Genomic DNA, 24,188 nt, shown 5'->3' with positions numbered 1-24,188 from the left:
GTAAAAAGGAAATGAAGATGTGATCTATTACTACCCCACTGTGTGCTCAAAAGAGGATGTGGATGACATCAACAATTTAAACTCTTTACAATGCCAATAAACTTTTAGGGAACAACAAGGTATCTAATTTCTTTCGTTCATTCCAAGATGCTAAGTGTTACAAGCCCCACAACTACAATAGAGAAAAAAACTCAGATCAGTCAATCCCCATCTCAGCACACTCTTGATCATTTCCCGTCTTGAGCATGTTTCAGTCTCTTTCTCTTGTCTTGTCTTGAGTCAGTTTCACCCACACGAGAAAAATTGAGAATTTGATCCTATGTGTCTTAACCTTGGCCTCATAATCCAATACCGTATCTGCAATAAACAATTAACACAATCGGCTACAGTCAGTACAAAGTGTCAATAGTCATTGTTGTCTTATATAGAAACAAAGGTTTTTCAGTAAACAAGAAACCCAATACCGTATTGCTAATCTATGAATTCAATGCTTAGTCTATTTTACAAATAAACAGTTTTTGGATTTCAACTTCAGAGGAAAAGGGGATTTGTGAAATAGGGTTTTCAAAATTAAAAATGCAATCAATCAAATGATGTTAACAACAAGGAACATCAAACATGATTAGGATGGATTTATGACTTACGGATTCAAGTTTCTGGGAGTTGAATGCGGTGGTGACTTAAATCGGTGGTGTGGGGTTAGGGTTTGTCGACGACAACAAACAGGAAGACGAGATGGGGTTGGGGTGTTAGAAATTGATATACGGCCGTGACCTTCGAAGGTGGTGATGGAGAAAGAGGTGTCGGAGATCGGAGATGGAAGTGTCGGAGAAAAAATCTCCTTTGGTGTCGTCCCATGCGGCTGCGAAAGAGAAAGAGAAGTCGACCTTCTATTTTTTTTTTTTTGCTTTTACACAATTAAAATTTATTCCTATTAATAAAATATAATGGCAGCTTAGACTGGTTTTTTGGTATTTTTGTTTCCCTTATGAGTTATTCTAGTAGATACAAAATTATAAGAGTTATTCTAGTCATTACATATATAATTTGAGTCATTTTGAGTAATTTCCCAAAATTATAAGAACAATTTTCTGATCATTTTAGAAACTCAGTCAAAACTAAAACTCTTTATGGTTTTCTTATAGAACAATTATATTAACTATTTATATATAAACTATTTTCTTATTCTACATGTAATGTAATATGATAACAAAAAACTTATCCAAATTTCTTAATCTTATCTAGATTTCCTTATTTGTGTATTATCTATAACTCACTAAACATCTTTTTAATGAGATAGCTATGAGATGAAGCTCCCTTGATCCAGTGGTTTGACTAAGGGTTAATTAATAATTCTACATCATGAGATCTGAGTTTCAAATCCCGGAGAAAGCATAATTATGCAGATTAAATGTAGAAAGACTTACAAGAGATCTTCAAGATAGAGCAAGAAGTACTGTCAAGCTTGGATATCATACGACGGTCCATGGTGGTGCAGCCAGACATCTTTCCATTGTAATTCCGGCATCAGAGAGCCGAAATTTGTTATCGCTCTGTGTAACGTCACTAAACGCGTAAGCAGAGATCTCGTACAACTGTGGCTATTCATCTCTGAGAAGGTACCATTTTATAGTGAAGAGTCTCAGGCGGCCTCTTTTGATGATAATGACGATGTTTAATTTAGAGAGAGTGGAATGAGTAATGGGTAAGCAGTAAATGATGAGATCGAAGCCACAAACGGATGACGTTACAGAGGTGATGGTCTGAGTTTCTAGAAGACGAAGAGATTTGGAGAAGGAGCCGAGTCCTGGTCGCAGCAAGCAAAAACCCTAGAAAGAGATGGGCCATCTATGAAGAGCCCATAAACGAAAAAAACATTAGTAGCCCAAAAAGTTAAAATAACAATTACAAAGATCACGTAAAAGAGAGAGGACACATGTCCAAAAATGCTCCTTCTTCCTTGATGACGTGGACGCAGGAGGAGATAGACAATCCTACTTTATTATAATAGATATAGATAGATAGATAACAAGGACTTATGGCCGGGTGGTGATTAACTTGAGGATAAAAAGTCCAATATGGTGAAGATTCCACAGCTACAACGATCTATTGGCACTGGCAAATACCAATAAACAACTACCATGTATGCTTTGGATCTTCTATATCTGACTGCTCAACAAGTTGTAACCGTATTATTCACCCCATTGGACTAGTAAACTTGCAAGCAGTGTTTTGAAACCCGACCCGGACCCGCGGTTGAACCGGTAAACCCGGTAACCAAGAAAAAATCCGGTTTGGATTTTATGAAAAACCCAATATTTAAAAACCCGTAAATACCCGTAAAAATCCAGTAAAACCCGGAACCTGATAACGGTTGAACCACCGGTCGAACCAATAAATAACTTTTACTTCATTTTTTTAAGTTTTGATTAAGTTTTTAGATTATGTTTTATATTCTAAGTTTACAATTAAGAAGTTAGGTGCTGGCAAAAAAAAGTTAAGTTTTTCTTTTTCAGTTTTATATTTGTGATTTTTAGATTTTGATGAAGATTTCAGTTTCACTATGCCACCTGAAGAAAATGAAGTGAACGATGGTAGAGATAACTAAAATTAGTTGATGTGATTTGGTGTTAGTTTATTTCCGTTATTGACATTTTATTACAATGATCTTTTATTTTTGGTTTATTTTGTATTTGAAGTTTAATTTATTATTCAATTAGACATTTAAATATTTATAAATTTTATGTCTTGATTTTTTAGATGTCGTAAATCTTACTTTGTTGGAAAAAATTTTAAATAGTCTAAACTACTTTTTGATATTTTGTATGTCAAATAAAAATAAAAATATAAAAATAAAAGTTAAGTATTTTCTAAAAGTTTTTAAACATAAAATATATACATATCCAAACTATTATTTTATGTTTTAAAAAACATTTAGAAAATTTAAACTTTAGTTTCTATTTTTTTATTTTACATAGCTGATATATTATTATATAATAAAATTAATTTATTTATTAACCCGCGGTTCATCCGCGGTCGACCCAGTAACCCAGCAATCCGGTAAGTCGTCCGGTTCAGTGTCCGGGTCGGATTTAAAAACATTGCTTGCAAGATATACTTGGTGAGTTAATTGCTATCATCAATGATGGAACACACGGTTCATAGTGTGTCATGCTTACGCTACATAAGGTACTTTGTGTACATGGAATTCAATTGTAGATTTAATCGTTTTTGACTGTATATCTGAACTTAGATTTTATGAATATTATTAACATTGAATCTACACAGGGACGTGAATGTATGTGTTAGCCTGTTTGACGGTTTAGCTTTCGCATTTCATAGCAAATTGGACAGCTACGGCTCTGAGCCAAAAGTTGTGTTGGTTACTAGCATAAACCCTAAGCTTGTAGGAGGTGAGAAATCTGAATATTTATAATCTCTCATGCATTAATCCCTACATGTTCTCGACTGCATTGTATATATTGTGTTCTCATATTAACCTTTTTTTTAATAATCAAACACCCTAGTATGAAGCCTGTTATTCCTCAACAGGACATCTGGAAACCATCTCTACTTTGACACTGAGCAGCTGCCGGAAAAGAAAACTATGAAAAGTAAGTATCTCTAATTTTAATAACAGATTACATAGTGGTTAGTTCATTAAATATCTTACCATATGATTTTGCCTCACTTTAACTAAGCTACCACATTAAAACTCTTTAGATTGATTGGGGATGGCTCTAACCAGACACCCTCTTCATCAAAGTTGCTTCACGCCCAGAAAATAGAACCACTCACCATACCTGAGCTAAACAAATATGTTATCACATCTGAGCCTCAGGTCAAATTTACAACACTCTCATGTTACTCTCGCATTTATCACTTCTAATTGTAATTGTCTCTGACTTATAACAGATTATTCTGTGTACCGCCAAAGTTAATGGTACTCAGACAGATAAAGGATGGTGTTATATTGGAAGCTCGAAATGTTCAACAAAGCTACAGTGAGAGATTTCTTCTTTCACATGCCTTTTCTGTGATAAAACCAACTTTGTGACTGCCCTCAGGTAACAATACTTAAGCTCTGCTATCCATGATATTATAGCTACCTTCCAAATTTTCCTCACTCTACAATACACTTTGTGTCTATTCACTCACTACAGGCACCGCGTGGAGCTGTCTGTATCAGACCTGAAGGATGATGCTGTGTTTGTGGCCTTTGATATGGAAATTGTAAAGTTAACAAGCATTCAAGCATTTGAAGCTGCTCAGATTTTGGTATAGGTTCCCTCTTTCAAGCATTTAATTTTAATTAATTCTCTTACATCTGAGTATAGCAATGAAACCCACCTTAATATTTATGTTATATCAATTATTAAATTATGTTTTCATCCATCACTGAGTTCAAGGTACAGGTGTGAATGCTCATGTATACAACGAGATCCCCCAGATTATCTCTGATATTGTGGAAAAAACTTGCATATTTCAGCTCAAGTTAGTCAAGTTCAATTTCACATCCAAGCACTAGACCTTCACCATACCCCGTATCATCAGTGAGAATCAGCATCCACCATTCCCAGACTTTGTTATACATGTTGGTACCTAATACTGAGATTTTTTCTACATTTCTTTGAATTATATATTCATCTTAATCACTTTGATATCACCAGGAAGATGGTCAGGAACCTAGTGATGATGTGCCTATGGAGAAACTGGTAGCATCTAATGGCTTTCTTGGTGCTGATAACACTTTGGCAGAGGTAGCAAGTGGTGTGCGAGCAGAAGGTGGTGAAACTACAACTGCCAACCATCAGCCATCCTCATCTATTGTTGCAGGATTAGTTCGCTCTGCATCTACCATTCCCAATTCCCATACTTGACCCACATGAGAATCGAAAAAGAAGTCCCGCATGGCATAGCTATAGTTGCCGAAGCAATATCCCCACTTACTATACTTACTAAACAAAACTCTCTTTGTGACAAAAAAAAAAAACAAAACTCTCTATTTTATTGTTACATTAATGTCGTTGTGGCTGTTTGAACTATTTCTGCAAGTTTTATTATAACAAGGCTTCGTTTTATTTTAACACATTTGCACTTATATGAACTTGCATGCTTTCCAAGTTATATATTTTTGTGAAACATGTACCAATGTAATGTCGTACCTATATATCAAAAACTATTGATAAAGAATAAAAATACATTGGTGAGTGGTAACGGTGCATTCTTCAGACTTTAATAATTCTCCAAAATATATAAAATAGCATAATATATAAACAATGTTAGTAAAAAAAGAAAAAAAAATATAAACAAATGATGAGATTGGTCAAAACATTTTTTGAAAACAATATATTTAATTGTTTTTCCTCATTTGGTAAATTTGCCTTTGCCAGAACAAAATTTTCTCACGCAGTTACAAAAGAAAAAGGAAGATTTTTTCTCACCTATAAAATATTAATAACTCTTTCATTATATGGTGTCATATTGTGAATATATTTTAAGGTTTCACGGCCAGACTGAGTTCCACAACCACAAATGCATATGTTTAAAAAAATTGGAGTCGTCAAAGCATTAACTCAATTTAATAGTTAACAGGTTACACACGTTTAAATTCAGATTAGTTTTCTATATACTGTTCACATAGTACTTTAACATTATAAGTATGTTCTTTAAACAAAACATCAACTTTATTTTATGTTTAAATTCTAACTAAATTAACTTTGTTACGATTATTTACTTTTTATTATACTTTTATTGAATCGATTAATCACAATCACTTATGCTATTCTATTTTACACCAAGCAACTTCAAAACAAAGCAATACATTACAGTCACTAATCATTATCAAATGGATCGGAAAAATATCATTCTCTTTTAACATATTTTCATTTATATATTTTTAAACATATTTTCTTCACTAAAACCATAAGATGAATTGTAAATTTATTTCAGAATAAAATATACGAACTCAGCGCGTAGCACCGAAATACCACTAGTAGTTATATATAAAAGAGAAAATTCTCTTCTCTTATGCTGCCACATCTTCACGAAATATGAGCAAAAGAGGACACCTATCCAATTCTATATATCTGAAGAAAAGACGAAACTTTCGTTTACTTCTTTACGACCTTTTACTAACCTGGTTTTATAGGGTCTGTATGCCTAAAGCCCATATAAATAATCTGGCCATTCTTTCTAGACCTAATGTTGTCTAGCAGGAAAAAAAAATCACACGGACGATTGAAAGTAACGTTTTTCTTTAGCATTCAAGAGTCTCATATAATGATCGCGATAACAACTACTAAACCACTCTCTCCACTCCTTCGAATTGATTTTATCGTACATCTTTCCATGGTAACGTCTGAAACCTAGGGTTATTAAAGCCCAATACGATGAAGCAACCAAGGTTCGAGTCCCGACCACTAAAGAATTAACATTTCGGCATCACCAAATACATGAGACCGACACGTGGAAACACATGATTAGTCTGGACCACTTCTATGAGGTCGGAATATTTTTGTATAATTCAAAAAAAGAAGAAAAAAAAGATAGATAGATTATAGAGTTTAATTACTGAAATCACTAAAATAAAGATGTAAAATTTTTATATTGGTTTACCATTGACAACGTACAGATTTAGTCAAAGAAACGGCATACAGTCGTCGGTTTAAAATCTCAGTAGAAAGACATCAACGTGCAATGGTGTTCACTAGTATACAGAAATTATTAAAAACATATTTTTAAATACATGCATTAATAAGATACATTCTAACGGTTTCTGCATATATCGAATTCCTGTTTTAAGGCTTGAGACCAAGAGTGAGCTCAAGGGACGATTCTTCTTCACCTTTGGAAGCCTTTGTTGATTTTACTGACACAGTAACAACATTACCATCATCTCCAATATCACAAACAATTTTACCATTGTCATCATCAGCTTTACTTTTACTAACTCGGACCTGTTAAAGCAAAAGTATATAACTAATTATTTCTAAACTAACATCTCTGTTTTTGCAAGCTGAGATGGACACATGCCGGTTAAGATGATATCAAAATCCTTTTCATGTTTTCATCGTTATAAATATCATTATTTATATTATTAAAATAGAAGTACAAATAGAAATCTCCTTAATTGTACTACTTATTTACATTAGAATCCCACTGAGATATTTATTGAACATATATCTAAGCATGCTTGTCTTTTCCTAATTTGAACAATAGATTTAATTCTCCAATATTTTTCATAATTTAAATAATAGATTTTTTAATCGAATTTTAACCAAAATAGATTTCTCAGTAGATTTCCCTATTTATTTTGTATTAACATATTAAATATTTTTTAAATATTTTAGTAATAAATAATAATGTAAAAACCACACATCATAATCAATTTATATAATATATAAATAAAAATATAAAATAAACTATTCATACATTATTGGTATAATGTTTTCATATATATAAGTCCAATTATTTAAAAATATTGTATTTACTTATATGGTACACTGTGATCTAATTGACGATTAAAATCACAAAAATTTATATTATTAAAATACAAGTACAAAATAGAAATCCCCTTAGTTTTACTACTTATTTACACTAGAATGCCATTGAGATATTTATTGAACATATATCTAAGTATGCTTATCTTTTCCTAATTTAAACAATAGATTTAATCCTCCAATATTTTCTTAATTTAAATAATATATTTCAAATCAAATTTTATTCAAAAAAGATTTCCCTAAATATTTTGTACTAATATAATAAATATTTTTCAATATTTATTAGTAATAAATAATAAAGTAAAAACCACACATCATAATCAATTTATATAATATATAAATAAAAATAAAGTATTCATAATTTATTGGTATAGTGTTTTCATATATATAAATCCAATTAGTTAAAAATATTGTATTACACTGTGATATAATTGATGATTAAAATCCCAAAAATATAATTATTCAAAGTAAAAAAAAATTTATGTTTTAATGTAATATAAAATTTTTGTTAATACATTTAAAGCCAACGGGTCACAAGCTCTAGAAATATATTCAAACTAATAAATAAAATTATTATGTTTTAAAATGTTATATAAAATTTTTTTTAATAAAATTTGTTAATATATTATACCATTTAGTATAAAAAAGTTTTGAAGTAAAAAAAAATATTCAGACGGTCACGGCCTGGTTCTAGAAATAAAAAATAATAGTGCATGATAATTTTCTTGAACAAATTTATTTTAATAGAAATTATCATTACAAATATTTTTATATATTTTTGGATTTATAAAATTTATTTCACTTATTTGTCAGGGGTGCTAAACTTTTTGGAATTAGAAATAATTATGACTCACCCCTATACTATTTTATTTTTTGTTATAACTGCATAGTTTAGATTTTGATCTAAATTTATAAACCGAAGGTGTAACTTTATTTTGTGATATACGTGTGTGTCTGTGAAAATAATTCAAAATATATACTACAAAACTTTATTGAGTTAGAGTAAACAAATATATGATTTTAAAAATCATGAAGTTATCTGCAAAGATGGTGGTAGAAGAAAAAGTAGAAAACCATACATGTTGACTATAACATTATTTTGTTTGAAAATATGGTTAATGTTAAGAATATTTACTATTAAAATGTAGAAATAAGATTTTTACTATATAGAAATGAAATCAAACATCCGCGCGGGATTTAGCTTCTAATTAATAATCTACTGAAATTAAATTTCATATATACGCTTCACTTTTAACTACATGTTTATACTAGACTTACAAGCTGCATAAGCATTATATTGTTATCAACTCACAAAATATTTAACAAAAATAAATAACTATTCACTAAATACAATTGATAAAAAAAACAAAATTATAAAAACAGGGTAGACAAATTTCGATAAACCATATATAATGAGCAATACACTTGGAAATAATATATGGCATGTTGAACTTATATATAAATATGTATATCATTCAAGTTTATATATATATTTTTCAACTGTATATGTTAGTGTATAATATATATCATTTATGATAGTGTAAGAAATGTATAGTGAGATAAATTTTACTAGTGATGACTAAAAGAACAATCTGGTAGTATATATCAATGATTTCTTTTCTTTCGATAAACCATATATATAGTGACAGAAAATTCATCGAAAATTTACCCTTGAAGACTCATAGAGAGACGTGCAAGTAAAATAGTCACTTGGTACGTCCTTAATTCCATTACTTGATTCTCCAAATGTTATTATGTTTTCATACATTTCGTCTTCTCGCCTACAATAAATTCATATAAAAAATGTATACATATATAGTTGTGGTTCACATTTAAACCAAGAAGTGTTGACAAAAAAAAACCCCAGATGTATATTAATAAACTTTTCAATTAATATATAACTAGACGATACCTTAGTTGATTTTGGAAAAGGTTGGCATTGCCTCGGAGACGTTGATAATTATGAAGGTACTGTTGAAACTGCCACCAAGTCACTTCTCCTGTCACTCTAACACTTCTCTTTGCTAATATCTCGTCTGCCAAATATTGCATGTGTATATGCAAGCATTATGTTTTTTTCTTTTGAAAATGCAAGCATTATGTTGAACATCAATGTACGGTCCTACCGTCCTAAACAAATACATACAATACGTACATCATCCTATAATGTTAAATTGAAATGTAATTTTTACCTTGCATGGATTCTTCCAACTTCATGCTCCTATACATCTGTTGGAGAGTAACTAAGAGATATGGTTATCCAAACTAAAATCTATTAACTATGGTTTTACAAAAAAAAAAATCTATAAAGTAAGATGCTGTTCATAAATACACGTATAATGATATAGGTAGGTTATCTATAAGTAGCTATATGTATACAAATTTTAGGACCTGGAGATGACTCTTCACATGAGATATTGTGAGTCCTCTTACATCCATTAACTGTAAAACCATCTTAGGAGTTGCTCCTGCATTTTTCAGAAAAATATGAAATTCAGACGCATGTGACAACCCAGGATAATAAATTTGTAAATATCTTGATTTTGAGTGAAACGAAATAGAAAAGGGTCTTGACTGCCAGAAGCCAAAGAAATAACCTCAAAAGGAATACAATTTCCATGATTGATAAACTTTACTTAAAAAAATGTTTTTCTTTTAAGTACTAGAACTAGAACAAATGTTGTTGACAGAATTTGAGAAATTCTTCATTCTTGAGATAATTAGTAACTATAATTTTAGAAGAGAAAGAAAACTGCTTACTATGTTCTCCACCTAGTTGTTCAACGGCTTGAACAAAAGAGTTGTGAAGATCAGAATTCCATCGCAGCCGCGGCACTTTTGACCTAACATATGATCTAACGATAGGGGTCTTCATCGTTTCTTTTCCTAATAAGCTTACAATTTGTTCGAAAACTCTCGGTCGATTCAATATGGTTGCAGCAAATCAGAAAGGGGCGAAGGCAACTGCTAGAAAATTCTCTATTTTCAGATAGGCAAATTTTGTATGTTGGACTAGTTGTCTTCGTAACCCCTGTCTTATTTTTTACTTTCTCATTTTTCTTAGTGGGGAAAAACGGGAAATGTAGACCTTAAAAAGGAGATTAAATTATTTTAAATTTGTTGTTGTGATTTGTCATGTTGCGGTGCTTTTCGTCAATATATTTTCCGTTTCTGTGAATTCCTTTGTATATCCGAGAGAAAGAATTACTCGACACCTCAAGTCTTGTTTCTTGTGACAATATGTATGAGAACTTCGTCTAAAACACTCAAACCATAAACCAGTACTTCTTATTATTTTTTTAAACAATGGTAGAAGCCAAAAAGAAAGTCAGGTTAATTAAATGACGTAAAACTCATGTAGCATATATAATTATTTTGAGCCAAATGATTTAGATAATCAAATAGTATTCTAAAAAACAAAATAAGTCATATAATATAGTGAATTATCAAAAGTTTATAAAAATAAAGAATGACGGTATTTCAGGGTTTTGCATCAATTCCTTGACTATTTTTATTGTCTTTGATATCATGACAAAATGTTGGTCAGAAGACTCCACTTGATCAATATTCATCTTCTCGTCAAGAATATATATAAGAAAACTAAATGGTTTAAATTCGCATTAAACATAATGACGAACATGCTAACTAAGACAAATGATCTACTACTTAACTAAAACAAAAGTTAGTTTTAAATAAAGAACGATATCTAAATATCATGGAGAAATTGCTTGAAATACCATAATTTGACTACAATTTTTCAAATATTTTGTAAGTTATTTTTAAATATTATATAAATTATTTAGGAGGATTATCATAAACATAAGTTATTTAGAAAAATGGTTATCTTTAAACATTAATTTGATATTAAATTTGTGGTAAAATTAAAATTCCATCATTATTATGTACTAGTTAGAAATATAAATTTAGAATATTTTCAATAAATCTAAAATGTTTAAAATTACTGCAGCGGAGTTAAAAGAGTAATATATATGGATTATCTAGATTTCCATTATATTTATATTTACAATAATAAAATAGTTCTAAGAGCTATGCTAAATAGCCAAAGAAAGAGACTTAGGATATGACTAGTGAAAACACATAGGTTGCGGGAGTTTATGGATGCTTGTAGTTTTGAATGTTACTAAGTGATTTGTATGATTAGTACATCGGTTAGAAATTAGTACGTTCAATAACGATTTATAAATAAATTAACAATATTAATATTTTATATAATTATAATATATGAAAATGATATTACTATACTAAACATAAAGTTAATATTATATTTTAAATTTTGTTTTTGGGTTTATATATATCTATATATTAATGTTAAAAATATAGTAAATATGATGTTTCAAAGTTTTATATAAATTTAAATATAATACATATATTAGTATTTATATTATCTCACTTTTAAACAATTAACTAAATATTATTATTTTTATATTTATAGTTTTAAACTAAATATATTTGTATTTAATTTCCTACAACCATCACAACCGCAACTGCTAGTCGAAATTTATTTTTTGATTTTGAAAATTTTAGAACAATATAAAACAGATTACAGAGTTTTTTTGTAATTGTTATATAACACCAAAAATCATTATCATCCGCAAACGCAAGTGCATTAATGAAATCATTATTTATACTAAAACAGGGAGAACATAAAGAAATATTGTACAAGAAAACAGAAATTTCAATACCAAGAATAATCATAAATGGTAATTAAGATGCTATATAGGTACAACAAAAGTTCATACACAAGAAAACAGAAATTAATAACAATTTCAATTTAATATTATTGTTTGTGTAACTGACGCGACTTGGTCCTTCTAATTCTCTCCAAAATGACAAAGAGTAACATCGTAACTCGGGAATATACTTATTCAAAGCAGATTCAAAGCGATGTGTTTAAAATTGCCACTACGTTGTGTCCAATGATCACTATTCAAAATTGTTTCAATTTTTTAACCACGTGAACACGAATTCATCCAATATATATAGAGAGGGTCAGAGATGTGGTTTCAGAAAATAACCCTAGTTACTAATCTTGTTATTAATTAATGTTTTAAAACATACGATCTACGGCGTTCAATATGACGTTGTATTAAAATAGTGTAATGCATGTATATAGGTTCACGGAATGTACGAAGCTGAATAAAAAGAATACAAAATCAAAGATAATAACGCTCTAGGGTTTTCTACAGCGACTGGAATGGTGATTCTTTAGATCAAAATTTCTTTGAAATTTTGATCTCCTCCAGATCAATACGCTCCTTGGTGTATTGGTTCATTACATTCATTGGTGTATTACGGTTGTTGTTGCTTGTAGACGACCAGTTCATCATTTTGTTCTGGTTACGTTTTCGGTTGATTTTGCTGGATCTCCTGATTCTCATCGAATCTACTTGTTTTAATTGATCTATCGAAGGTATCACTACCTCGAAGGTTTCATCAGGCCTACCCTATCAATCAGGTTCTCTGACCTAGCTATGCTCGACAGAAGTGAGATTGAAGATGGCGGCCTCTGATATAAACGTTTTTTGGCGTTAGATTTCACCTTTTGGCTGCAGCAGATCATCGTTTCTATCTAGTTATCTTGTCTTCATCATCACGACACCGCAATCTCGAGTTTTCTTCACTAATTTAGTCGAACATACAACTACTGGATCTTTCCATAAGACTCTTACGTACGTAGATTTGTGAAACCTTATCCTCGTATGGGTCCATCAAACCGTGTTAGATCTGCTCATATGGAAGATACAAAAGGGAAAGGTATTATTTATGAGGATGACGATGAGCCTATTATGTTGGAGGAACAAGATGATTCTCATACAATCCGAAAGTTTCGTATGTCTCTCATTGGAAAAGTTCTCAATCCTAAAAATCAGAATGTTGAGAAACTGTTACAATTTATGCCCACTCAATGGAAAATGGAAGATTGTATCACTGCAAATTATCTTGGTAATGGGAAGTTTTTGTTTAATTTCTCATCAGAGGATGACATTCAAGAAGTTCTAAGGCAAGGTCCTTTCACTATAACGTTTGTATGTTTGGCTTGGTGCGATGGGAACCCATTGTGCATGATGACTATCCTTGGATCATCCCATTTTGGGTGGAGATCACCGGCATACCTCTTCATCTATGGACTGTGAAGAACATTGGTGGGAGACTTGGTCACATTGATACTATGGAGTTATCTGCGGGTAGGCTGCTAATAGATGTTGATTAAAGAAAGCCTCTTGTGTTTGCAAGAAAGGTACAATCCACAAGCGAAGATGAAGTGACAAGCAAGATAAAGTATGAATTGTTGTTCAGGCATTGTAACTACTGCGGTCTGATGACTCATGAGGAGTCATATTGCTCCAAGAAATTAGAAGAGACAAAATCTCAGCTGGCTAAGACTGATCTCTTTTCTCGTGTACAACTCCCTCAGTATAATAGTATTCCTCAGAAATTGTTGTCGGATCATAATGGGCGACGTGATACGATCGTTATGACAAGAGATATAATGATCAGAGCTCTCAACTGAACCACAGTGAAGCTATTCCGTTCAATGCACAATGTACAGACCATCATAGGTACGTCTGAGATGATAGACATGGCTTCACTAATAAGGATGGAGGTGGAGAAAACATCGATATGGAGACAAGTATGGTGCGGTGAGGACATTTACTGCACGGTATAGAGATCTTATGCTCCATATGAGCATAAGAAATATCAAAAATGGCGAGAAAAGTAGCACCGAGCTGAGGAAGCTGGTAGGTTTAAACCACAAAAGCCGTTTCTCATTTCAGAGGGTTCGTCTAGCAATGTATCCCTAAGGATTAATGATACTTTATGGGAGAAACCCAACGATGTGGGATATGGAGAATAGCACCATAGTTACTCCTTCTCGTATTGATCTTCATAACGAGGAGAACGTAATGATATGTGGTCGTGAAGTTGTAAAGGCGATAACTTTCTCTCCTATGGAGGAAGAGAATCATGAGAATTTTAATAATGAAGACCAAATGATTAATGCGCTTCAGGATATGGATATTTTTGGATCTTCTAGTATTGCGTTCGCTGATCATGATTCGAGGATGGTATGTGATGATGAAGGTAATGATTTACTTGGAGAAGATCTTAAGTAGATGGAGATAAATGCTGTGAGTTCGAAGAGTTCTGGTTCAAAGGTGGGTCGCAAACCTAGAGGTCAGTCGTCAAGCCGAAGTGGAACACAATTGGGTGTATGTGCTGGTGCGCCTTTCATATTGCAGATCAAAAAGGCCGCGTTCCTGCGTAGAGGCTCACCAAGAACACGCCAATCGCTCCAGCGAATTTTCCTTCATATGAGGTAAGTAAAAGCCAGTGGCATCGACACATAGGTACGAGTAAAGCAAGCAACTGTTCTCTCAAAGATAATGGTTTGGATGGGTCCAAAAACCCTCTCAAAAATCATATATGAGGACAATCAGTTGGAACTGTCGAGGGATTGTGAACAACCTCACAGTTTGATGCCTTACAAAGATGTGTCAGAAGCATCACCCATGACTTGTGTTCCTTTATGAGAAGAAGAACATGAGCTTGCTGTTGCAAAACATTCATGCTGACTTAGGTTTGATCATTTGTTTATCGTTGAGCCACTTGGTCTGAGCGGAGGTTTAGTTTTTTTTCTATGGATGAATTTCATGTTAATGTTTTATTTCCGAATAACATAATGATTGACATTGAGGCAGTCTTTGATGGAATAAAAGTTATATGACGTTTGTTTATGGACACCTTGTACTAGAAAGAAGAGAACAAGTTTCAGAACGTCTTACACATTTCGCAACAACAAAAAATGGACCTTGGTTTATGATAGGAGATTTTAATGAAATCACTGGCCATAATGAAAATAAAGGAGGAAGACAACGTTCAGACAGCTTACTTTTACTTTTTAGGCAGATGTTAAGCGATTGTGGGATGTTGAAATTCCCATTTACGGTGAACATGTTATCATGGGTAGGAAAGAGAGCAGGAAGAACAACTGTTAGATGTCGCCTAGACAGAGCTATTGGAAATGAAGACTGGCATGAGAAATTCTCTCACTTTGCGGTAAAGTATATGAGGCTCTGGGGATCGGATCATCATCAAATCCTAGCGGACATTTTCACGAAACTAATAAGGAAATAAATAAATAAAAATTCAAATTGGACAAAAGGTGGCTGGATAATGAGGAACTTTGGCAAGTCATTCTTGAGGGATGAAAATTTCCAGATCTTCCACCTGATGCAAATATTGTGGAGCATATTTTGAGCTGCTGCAAAGCCTTGAGTTAATGGAGGAGAGAGCACAATATAAACTCAGAAAAGCATGAGGAAGATCGAAAAGAGAAGGTGGAAGGTATGTACTCAAATGATGATGCTGTAACTGAGAAAATAACAGAAGCATTAAAGGAACTATCAGATGCTCTTAAAGTAGAAGAGATGTTCTGGAAATAGAAGTACAAAAAATTGAGTTTTCTTGCTAAGAGAATGCTACATAAATACAGTTTTTTCATGCATTGACAAATCAAAGGAGAGCAAGGAATAATATCACACAGCTTTTAGATACAAATAAGAAAGTTGTAGAGGATGAGGAAGGACTGGTAGCCATTTTTACTAATTATTTTAGGCAAATATTTGAGTCATCTAACCGAGAAGATATAGAGGAAGCACTATTAGAGGTATCCACAACGATAACTGATTCAATTAATGATGACCTTACAGTTCCGGTCACTGAATGGGAGGTCAAATTAGTTCTTTTTGCTTTGCATCTCGAGAACGCGCCAAAGCCATATGGGATGACAGCTCTCTTCTATCAGAAATTCTAGGATATTGTAAAGGAGGATTTAACTCATATGTTTAATCAATTCTTTTTTGAAGGTTTGATGGTAAATGGCTTAAATGATACATATATCTGCATAATCCCGAAGACAACTTAGCCGAATGATATCTCTAAGTTTTGAACCATAAGCTTGTGCAATGTTAGATAAAAGATAATCTCTAAGGTCCTATGCCAGGGATTAAAGAAAGTTCTACAAGACTGAATTTCAGAAACTCAGTCAGCCTTTGTTGCTGGAAGATAGATTTCATACAATATTATGATTGTCCAAGAGATGTTCCATGTCCTGAGAACTAAACCTAGTGGACGCAATAAAAGGATAACCATTACGACAAATATGAGTAAAGCGTGTGATAGGATGGAGTGGTCATTCATTAAAGAAGTAATGCGGAAAATGGGATTCTCATATACATAGATTGGATGGATTATGAACTGTATAACTTTAATTAAGTACAAAGTGCTTATGAATGGTCAACCAAGGGAAAATATTATCCCGGAGAGGTCTACGTCAAGGAGATCATTTGTCTCCTTTCATCTTTATTTCATGCACGAAAGCGCTCGTTAGTTTTGTTAATCATGTAGAGAACCAAGGGAGGAAAAAAAGGATGTGTGTTGCACGCACATGCCCCTTGGTATTCCACCTTCTCTTTGCTAATGCTAGCCTTTTTTTTCTGTAAGGCGGAACTCCGTGAGTGTGAATAAGTGATGAAAGTAGTTAAAAAATATGGAAAAGCATCAGAGAAATGTATCAACTTTGAGAAATCCTCTTCACTCTTTAGTAGGAGGATCGATGCAAATGTCAGATAGCAGATTAAGGATACACTTGGAATTAAGAACGAAGGAAAAATGAGGAGGTACTTAGGAATTCGAGAAGATATGAGCAGATCCAAATGCAAATTCTTTGCATTTCTAAAGGACAAATTAATGCATAAAGTGAATGGATACACATGAAGATAGCTTTCAAAGGAGACAAGGAAGTTTTGATTAAATCTATCCTGCTAGCTCTACCGACATATGTTATGTCTACCTTCTTATCCCCGTTGGAGATATGTGAAACCCTCCTCAGTGCCATTGCATAATTCTGGTGGAGTTCAAACTCCCCAAAGAGAAGAATTTACTAGGCAAAGTGGGAAAAGCTGTGTTTAACAAGGGAGAAGGGCATGATTGGTTTCCATATGATCAATGAATTCAACCTGGTTTTTTTAATAAAACAACTATGAAGGCTTGTTCAAAACCCAGATTTGTTAGTGGCTCGAGTATTGAAGGGAAGATACTACATAATGAGTTCGCCTTTACAAACAATCTTTGTTAAGCAATCCATCATATGTGTGGACTAGTATCGCAGCGGCATGAAAGCTATTGCTATTGAGAATCAAAAAAAGATACATTCTGGATATGAGGTCAAAAGATATATTATGGATATGAGGTCAAAGTGTGGGAAGATCCTTGGATCTCTACACCACCAGCTATGCCGGCTCGCCCTTTAGCCCTAGTTTTACACCAGAACATGAGAGTCATCGATTTTATAAATCAGAAATCAAAGGAATGGGACGTTCGGCTACTGGAGGATTACGTTGCCCCTGCAGATATACTTTTCATAAGGAGTTTCGCCATAAGTTCAACTCATCGCCGTGACACCTTCTGTTGGAACTACACTAAAAATGGCCAGTATACGGTTAAATCTGGATATTGGGTTCCTCAAAACTTATTGAAGTATGAGGAAGAGAAGAAGGTAATGGAGCCAAGTATGACTAAGCTTCAAGCCTTTGCTTGAACGATAAATGCGCCTCAAAAGATATATCATCTTATATGACAATTGGTAACAGTTCATTTGGCAGTAACGAGGAATTTGATACGTCGTAATATGAGATGCGATAACTGTTGCCCACAATGTGGAGAACCTGAAGAGTCTATTAGTCTTGTCATCTTCGAATGCCCGCTAGCTTTATAAGCTTGGTCTCTATCAGCGACACCAACAAGTTCATATATCTTCCGGTATCAAGTATTTATGCTAACATAGAGAAAAACAACATTGTCGAGCCAGAATTAGACAGGGATCCTTATCCTTGGATAATTTGGAAGATCCTAAATGACAAACTCTTTAGGGGGATAGACATGGATCCATTGGAGCTAGTTCGTTATGTAGAGAGTGAGTGTCAAGTCTGGTTCAATGCAAACGAGAGTGTGCCACCTATTCTGGAAAATCAATGTATTGAGGAACCTCAAGTCTTAAGCTTGGGTAAAATCTTCATGATAGATGGGTCATGGAAAGCCACTGCACAGTTCAGCGGTTGTGGATGGGTTTGGATGGATAGCTTGGAAAAAGTTCAACTTATGGGGATACAAAATTATCCAAGACGAGAGTATGCCTTACATTCAGAAGCGGAAGCACTATGATGGACGATGGAGAGTATGCATTCTACATGTCAAGGCTTCGGGACATATTGCAAGGATTTAATCGCCATGATAATGGAGCCTCATACTTGGTCAAGCTTTGTAACAGAATTAGAGAAGATAGAGATCAGCAGATATGCTTCCCGGATTTCAAGATCATTTGTATTCCATGAGCGTAAAATCAGATTTCAGATTCTTTAACTATGACTACAAGATCTTTTTATAAAATCTTTGTTTTATTGATTGTTCTATTCCGATCTGGCTACCTACACCATCCTAATTTTAAGTAATATAATAGTCGTAAGAAAAAAAAATACTAGTTTAAGAAAAAAAAATAGAATATGAAAACATTATACAAAAAAATAATATAACATGGTGTTGTTTTGTCCCATGCAGGAACGTAACTTACGCTTGTGAGAGAAGCGTTGCATGTTTGTTAGCGAACACTCAAATTATTTCCATTATTTTATTTTAGTCAACTAAAATTCTCATTTCATTCCCCCTTTGTCAGATGCTTTCTCTCTTTTACAATAAATAATAAAATTTTAAAAATTATTTACTTTTTCTAAATTATAACATCATTTATCATATACTTGAACATAATTTAATTAGTAATAAATCATCTACAAAATATACATAGTTAAAAATCTATTAATTTTGCATCAAAAATTAAATTTATCTTAAGATTAAATCATATAATTGTTCACATATGAAATAATAACGTCTCCCTATTTATGAAATTTATAACCAAAACAAATCTCCAAAATATCACTGGTAGGAAAAAATATTTAACTATCTAGAATTCTTTTTTTTTTGTCAACTAACTATCTAGAATTCAACTCTTCAATTTATGTATTTATAAATTTAGGCTAGTTAGTTTAATTGCATGTGTTGGTGCTGTTAGGCTACTTGAAATTTCGTGGATAAATGCTTACGTCATAAATGGTATCAGTAAATGTTCGCTTTAGACTATGGAAAAGACTACGACTCAAAGTTCCAAATTCCTCATAGTTTTTTTTTTTTTTTGAAAAAGGGCTTTCGATTAAAATGCATAAGAAAATACAAGTATGAGGTTTAACTCATAAGTTTGGAAAAGTTTGCAACAAGCATAGAGTTAGAGAAACTCTAGAGGAAGATTCACATTTGAATCTTAGGACAGAAACAGAAAGACACTAACTAGTGGTTGTGGTTCCCTCGGCCGCGACGACCTCTTTTACAGACACTATCTAAGTTTGCAACAAGCATAGACAAATTCCTCATAGTTAGCCCAAAAGATTAAATAAAAATAAAAAACGATGTATTTATATTCAAAGTCTGTAAAACCAGTGTATGTATTTTAACATAAAAAAATACAAAGAAAAGGTTAAACAAGCATATGGCCATAAATAAGTTTATGGGAGGAAAATCAGATAAATTATTTCTAATCAAATCACAATCTGCTTATATATTTTAGCTTACAATTTTCTGTGTTGTTATGAATTTTTCGTTTTGATCAAAGAAAAATCAGGTTTTGAACAAATATATGTTACAAATTCATTTCTTTCGGTAAAAAAAGGGAAAATTGCCATAAATATCACATTCATATTACCATTTTTCATATTTACACTAATCACGTTTATCCTCACTTTTAATGAAAAGTAAAAAACATTTATACTCCTAGGGTTAACTAATCTAGACTTAGGGTTTAGAGTTGAAAGATGGGGTAAGATTTTTGTAATGTGAAATTTAGAATTCTAATAAATATATAAACAAATACTTAAAATATATAAAAAATAATTTCAAACATAAATTTCGATTTTCAAAAAGAAATTTAGAAAATAAAATAAAAAAAAATTTGAAAAAAATATTAACTTTTTTTTCATATTTACATTAATCACTTTTCCTTTCACTTTTAATGAAGGGTAAAAAACATTTATACCCCTAGGGTTAACTAATCTAGACTTAGGGTTTAGAATTGAGGGGTGGGGTAAGATTTTTGAAATGTGAAATTTAGGATTCAAATAAATATATAAATAAATATTTAAAAATATAAAAATAATTTCAAACATAAATTTCAATTTTCAAAAAGAAATTTTGTAAAAAAAAATAAAAACAAAGTTCAAAATTTTTTTTTTAAAAGGTCGAATTTGAGAAAGTATAATTCGAAAACGTAAAAAAAATATATTTTTTATTTTATTTATTTATTTATTTAAATAATGATTAATTATATATATATATAGATAACAATTGTATAAGAGTCTTTTGCCACTTAACGAAGAAAATATTTTTGAAAATGTCTCTTTAGTGGTGGTAAAAATGAAAAGTGATACCATGAAAGTGGTAAAAATAAAATTTCTCCTAAAAAAAAGGAATTCTAGTTTTTCCAAAAATCATTTAATGACTATTTGGCTCCCGTGGTTTACATGGTGGACTGTAACAGATGATTGGTCTACTTCATGGTATTAATCGGAAGCTATCCTAAACTTGGATCAGACAATGTGATACATTTTCGGGTTAATCCATTCTGTAACACTAAGTGCATTATTCTCGAGAATGACATGATCAACCGATAGGACTTATAAAAAAAAATCATTTAACGATTGCAACATATAAACTGATTTTAACAAGAAGAACTAAAAACACAAAAGGCATATATTGCATATATACTCTACCTATTATTAGGCTTAACATCAAATTCTTATAAACTAATATATATATTAATATGTTATCACCTCTAGAAGATAAAAGATTTAGTTTTATGAAAAAAAATATTTTAATTATTAATGTTTTTATAAATTTTAACAACATCAATAGTTATTCTTATCAAATTTTAACAACATCAATAGTTATTCTTATCAATATTTTAATTTTTAATGTTTTTATAAAATTTTAACAACATCAATAGTTATTCTTATCAAATTTTAACAACATCAATAAATTTTTTAATCTAAAAATAGCTCAAATTTATGGAAAATTTCAGTGAAATTGCAGCCCACATATAGATATTTTCATATATTCAAATAGATCGTTACGGTTGGTTTTTATCTGAATGATATACCATAAAATATAGTGAAGTATTTTAAACTTAGATTATTTATCAACCTAAACTCATTTGTCATTATATCACCATGCATCGTGTGGTTTGATCTCTCTGTATTTTTTTTGGGTGAAAACTAATTTTTGCGAGAGGGTGGTTGTTCAAAAGAATCCATTCTTCTATTTTAGTTACATATTCTAATCAAAGTCATTTTAGACTTTAGCCTTTAGGTGTGTTTCGAATCTAAAATATTGAAAATTTTAACCCAATGGATAATTACGTGCGAGCATATATTTTGCATGTATGTGAAGCCTCATGCAATGACACGTAACACGTTCAAAACAAATAATCTTCGGCTGGCTGACGTCATATTGATAGCTAAATAGTTATCTTTATTATCATAACATATTAGATTCCACTTCTGGAAACAAAATAAACAAATAAAAAAAACATAAAAAAGTAATATAGCGGACACCCAACCCTCTTTTGAAGGATAATGTTTTCTTTTATATCAGCACCAGACCTGAGCCAAAAAAATTATTTGTATATAAAAGAAATAATATAATGATTTTCCAATCCTAAAAATATAACAGTAGAAATTCTATATATTAATGCTAGATAAATTAATAAACACTATAAATTAATAATTTTTTTCAATCCTAAATTAAACCGGTTCAAAATATGACACAAATCGATATATAACAAGATAATAATTTTTAAAAAATTCTATGTAAATATATAATCTTATTAAAACTATAAATAAATAATTTATATATACACATAAATTTATATATGTACAATCAAAGAGTATATGATTCTGGTATAGAAACCTATTTGGCTGCTTTTTACCAATCAAAGGTTTCTAAAGAAGGTGCACTAAAGGAAGATAAGGGAAGACCATGCTTCCGCTTGCGCCTAATTATCCTAATATCAAGGTTCTAGTTAACTACTCTAGAACACATGCAATGGGAACAATTCAAATGATAGATATAACAAACAACTCAACAATCTGTATTTGGGGCTGATTCTTCATAATCTTATTTGAACCCTAAATCTAAGAAGATTAACCACTCGGACATATCAAAACAATTCATAGCAAATAACATAAAGGCATTCACAAATAGATTAACGTATTTATATCTTGACTTGGATTTTAAGCCGGATGGACTTTGCATGCTTCGCTGTCAATCGATAGCACATAGTGTGCATCGATCGATGGTGGAATCAAAATTTCGACCTCGAACTTGTTCAATGGCCACCTTCGAGCTTCCTCTCATTTTATCTCCAAAATACACCTAAATCATCACTTTTCTCTAAAACGTCTATGAACCTATAAAAGTACTAAAATGACTCCAAAATAACATAGATAATTCCTAAAACACCGATATACCATGGATGAAAGTGGGTAAAATCCATGGTATATCATATATGAATAAAAGAACAACAAAGAAGCCCATAAAGCCAAAATACCTAACCAAGTTGCTTTAGTCTGGTGGTATAGGAACTCCAGCTGGAGTGCCCGCCCCTGGGTTCGAGCCTTGGCCACTGCGGAATTTACATATGGGCTGCAGCATCCAAAACCGAAGACCATTACACGGTGAGCCACCTGGTGACCTTCGGATACATGCTCACTTCGGTCTCTAGTCTGGACCACCATGGTGAGGCCAGGATACTCGGTTAGCAAAAAAAAAAAGCCAAAATACCTTCAAAATCCAAACATTATTTTCCAAAAAGAAGTTTAAAACTGATTATAACACAACAAATCATCTATGCTAGGCATGCCCACATGGGACCAGCCAAAGTGCCTCAGAGTTTTTAGTAGTTTGGACTCGATCATGAGATTCCTGCTGGAGTCTCTTCTATCAAAAGCACCTTGTATAGTTCTTTAACTTCTGACTCCTCTATGTGTTGTGGGTCAGAGTCTTGTGCTGTAATTTCTTTAAGACCGCGGTTTTACCCTTTAGAGTTGTCTGGTAGCAGGAGTGGAATTTTTCCTTGTCTCCCTTTATTTTCTTAATGCCCCATAGGATAGAAAATTTAATGACCTGGTGAAGGGTATAGGGCACGGCTCCTTTGTCGTGGATCCAGAGGTGACCCATGTTGACATTGCCATTCTTTTGGCTTAATATGTAAGTCGATTGTGGTATCTACCACGATTCAAGCCTCCTGCTTCTTTTTGGGGCTTATTATATGGTTTGTCGTCCTTGTCAACCTTCTCATTCCTCGTGGCCCTAAATTCATGCGTTTGTGAGTGGTTGGATCAGTATTCAGAGTCTTCCTCCCGTTTAAATTGTGCACATGGCCGGGACAATACGTCCTCTATGGATCTGTATTGATATTTCACCAGCTCAGGTCGCCATCAGGCAATAGAACTCTCTTGAAGGAGGAGATAGCTGTTGAGGCGTTACAGCAGAGGATGGATACCTTTT

The 24,188-nt window shown here is 32.3% G+C and overlaps 2 protein-coding genes and 1 long non-coding RNA gene across 3 annotated transcripts; 2 read left to right on the top strand and 1 right to left on the bottom strand.

The window, feature by feature from the left end:
• Positions 1–8: 8 nt before the first annotated feature.
• Positions 9–10,409, bottom strand: LOC103868161 (protein PHOSPHATE STARVATION RESPONSE 1-like). The gene is made up of 7 exons (XM_009146263.2): positions 10,263–10,409; positions 9,894–9,970; positions 9,695–9,731; positions 9,415–9,538; positions 9,172–9,283; positions 645–6,959; positions 9–357 (listed from the first exon to the last, which is right to left on the bottom strand). Exons 1-6 carry the CDS (start codon positions 10,375–10,377, stop codon positions 6,801–6,803), a joined length of 624 nt encoding a protein of 207 aa, XP_009144511.1. The 5' UTR covers positions 10,378–10,409; the 3' UTR covers positions 9–357; positions 645–6,800.
• Positions 4,399–15,562, top strand: LOC117131911. The gene is made up of 2 exons (XR_004455352.1): positions 4,399–4,594; positions 4,671–15,562. It is a non-coding gene; the product is annotated as an uncharacterized LOC117131911 (long non-coding RNA).
• Positions 15,563–17,817: 2,255 nt separating this feature from the next.
• LOC103868271 lies at positions 17,818–18,807 on the top strand. Its single transcript, XM_009146378.1, has 2 exons — positions 17,818–18,081; positions 18,607–18,807. Exons 1-2 carry the CDS (start codon positions 17,818–17,820, stop codon positions 18,805–18,807), a joined length of 465 nt encoding a protein of 154 aa, XP_009144626.1.
• Positions 18,808–24,188: the final 5,381 nt, after the last annotated feature.

The sequence above is a fragment of the Brassica rapa genome, chromosome A02 (assembly GCF_000309985.2).
Source record: "Brassica rapa cultivar Chiifu-401-42 chromosome A02, CAAS_Brap_v3.01, whole genome shotgun sequence".
NCBI lineage: Eukaryota > Viridiplantae > Streptophyta > Magnoliopsida > Brassicales > Brassicaceae > Brassica > Brassica rapa.
Note: the sequence above shows the minus strand (reverse complement) of the source record. Positions and strands in the feature narration are given on the sequence as shown.

Excerpts from the sequence above, each read along its gene's own strand:
- LOC103868161 (XM_009146263.2), bottom strand. The coding sequence starts at position 10,377 with ATGAAGACCCCTATCGTTAGATCATATGTTAGGTCAAAAGTGCCGCGG. Across the intron at positions 9,732-9,893 it reads ATGTGAAGAGTCATCTCCAG|ATGTATAGGAGCATGAAGTT; the intron begins GTCCTAAAATTT and ends ACTCTCCAACAG. Across the intron at positions 9,284-9,414 it reads CTTTTCCAAAATCAACTAAG|GCGAGAAGACGAAATGTATG; the intron begins GTATCGTCTAGT and ends AATTTATTGTAG.
- LOC103868271 (XM_009146378.1), top strand. The coding sequence starts at position 17,818 with ATGCCGGCTCGCCCTTTAGCCCTAGTTTTACACCAGAACATGAGAGTC. Across the intron at positions 18,082-18,606 it reads AGTATGAGGAAGAGAAGAAG|ATGGGTCATGGAAAGCCACT; the intron begins GTAATGGAGCCA and ends TCTTCATGATAG.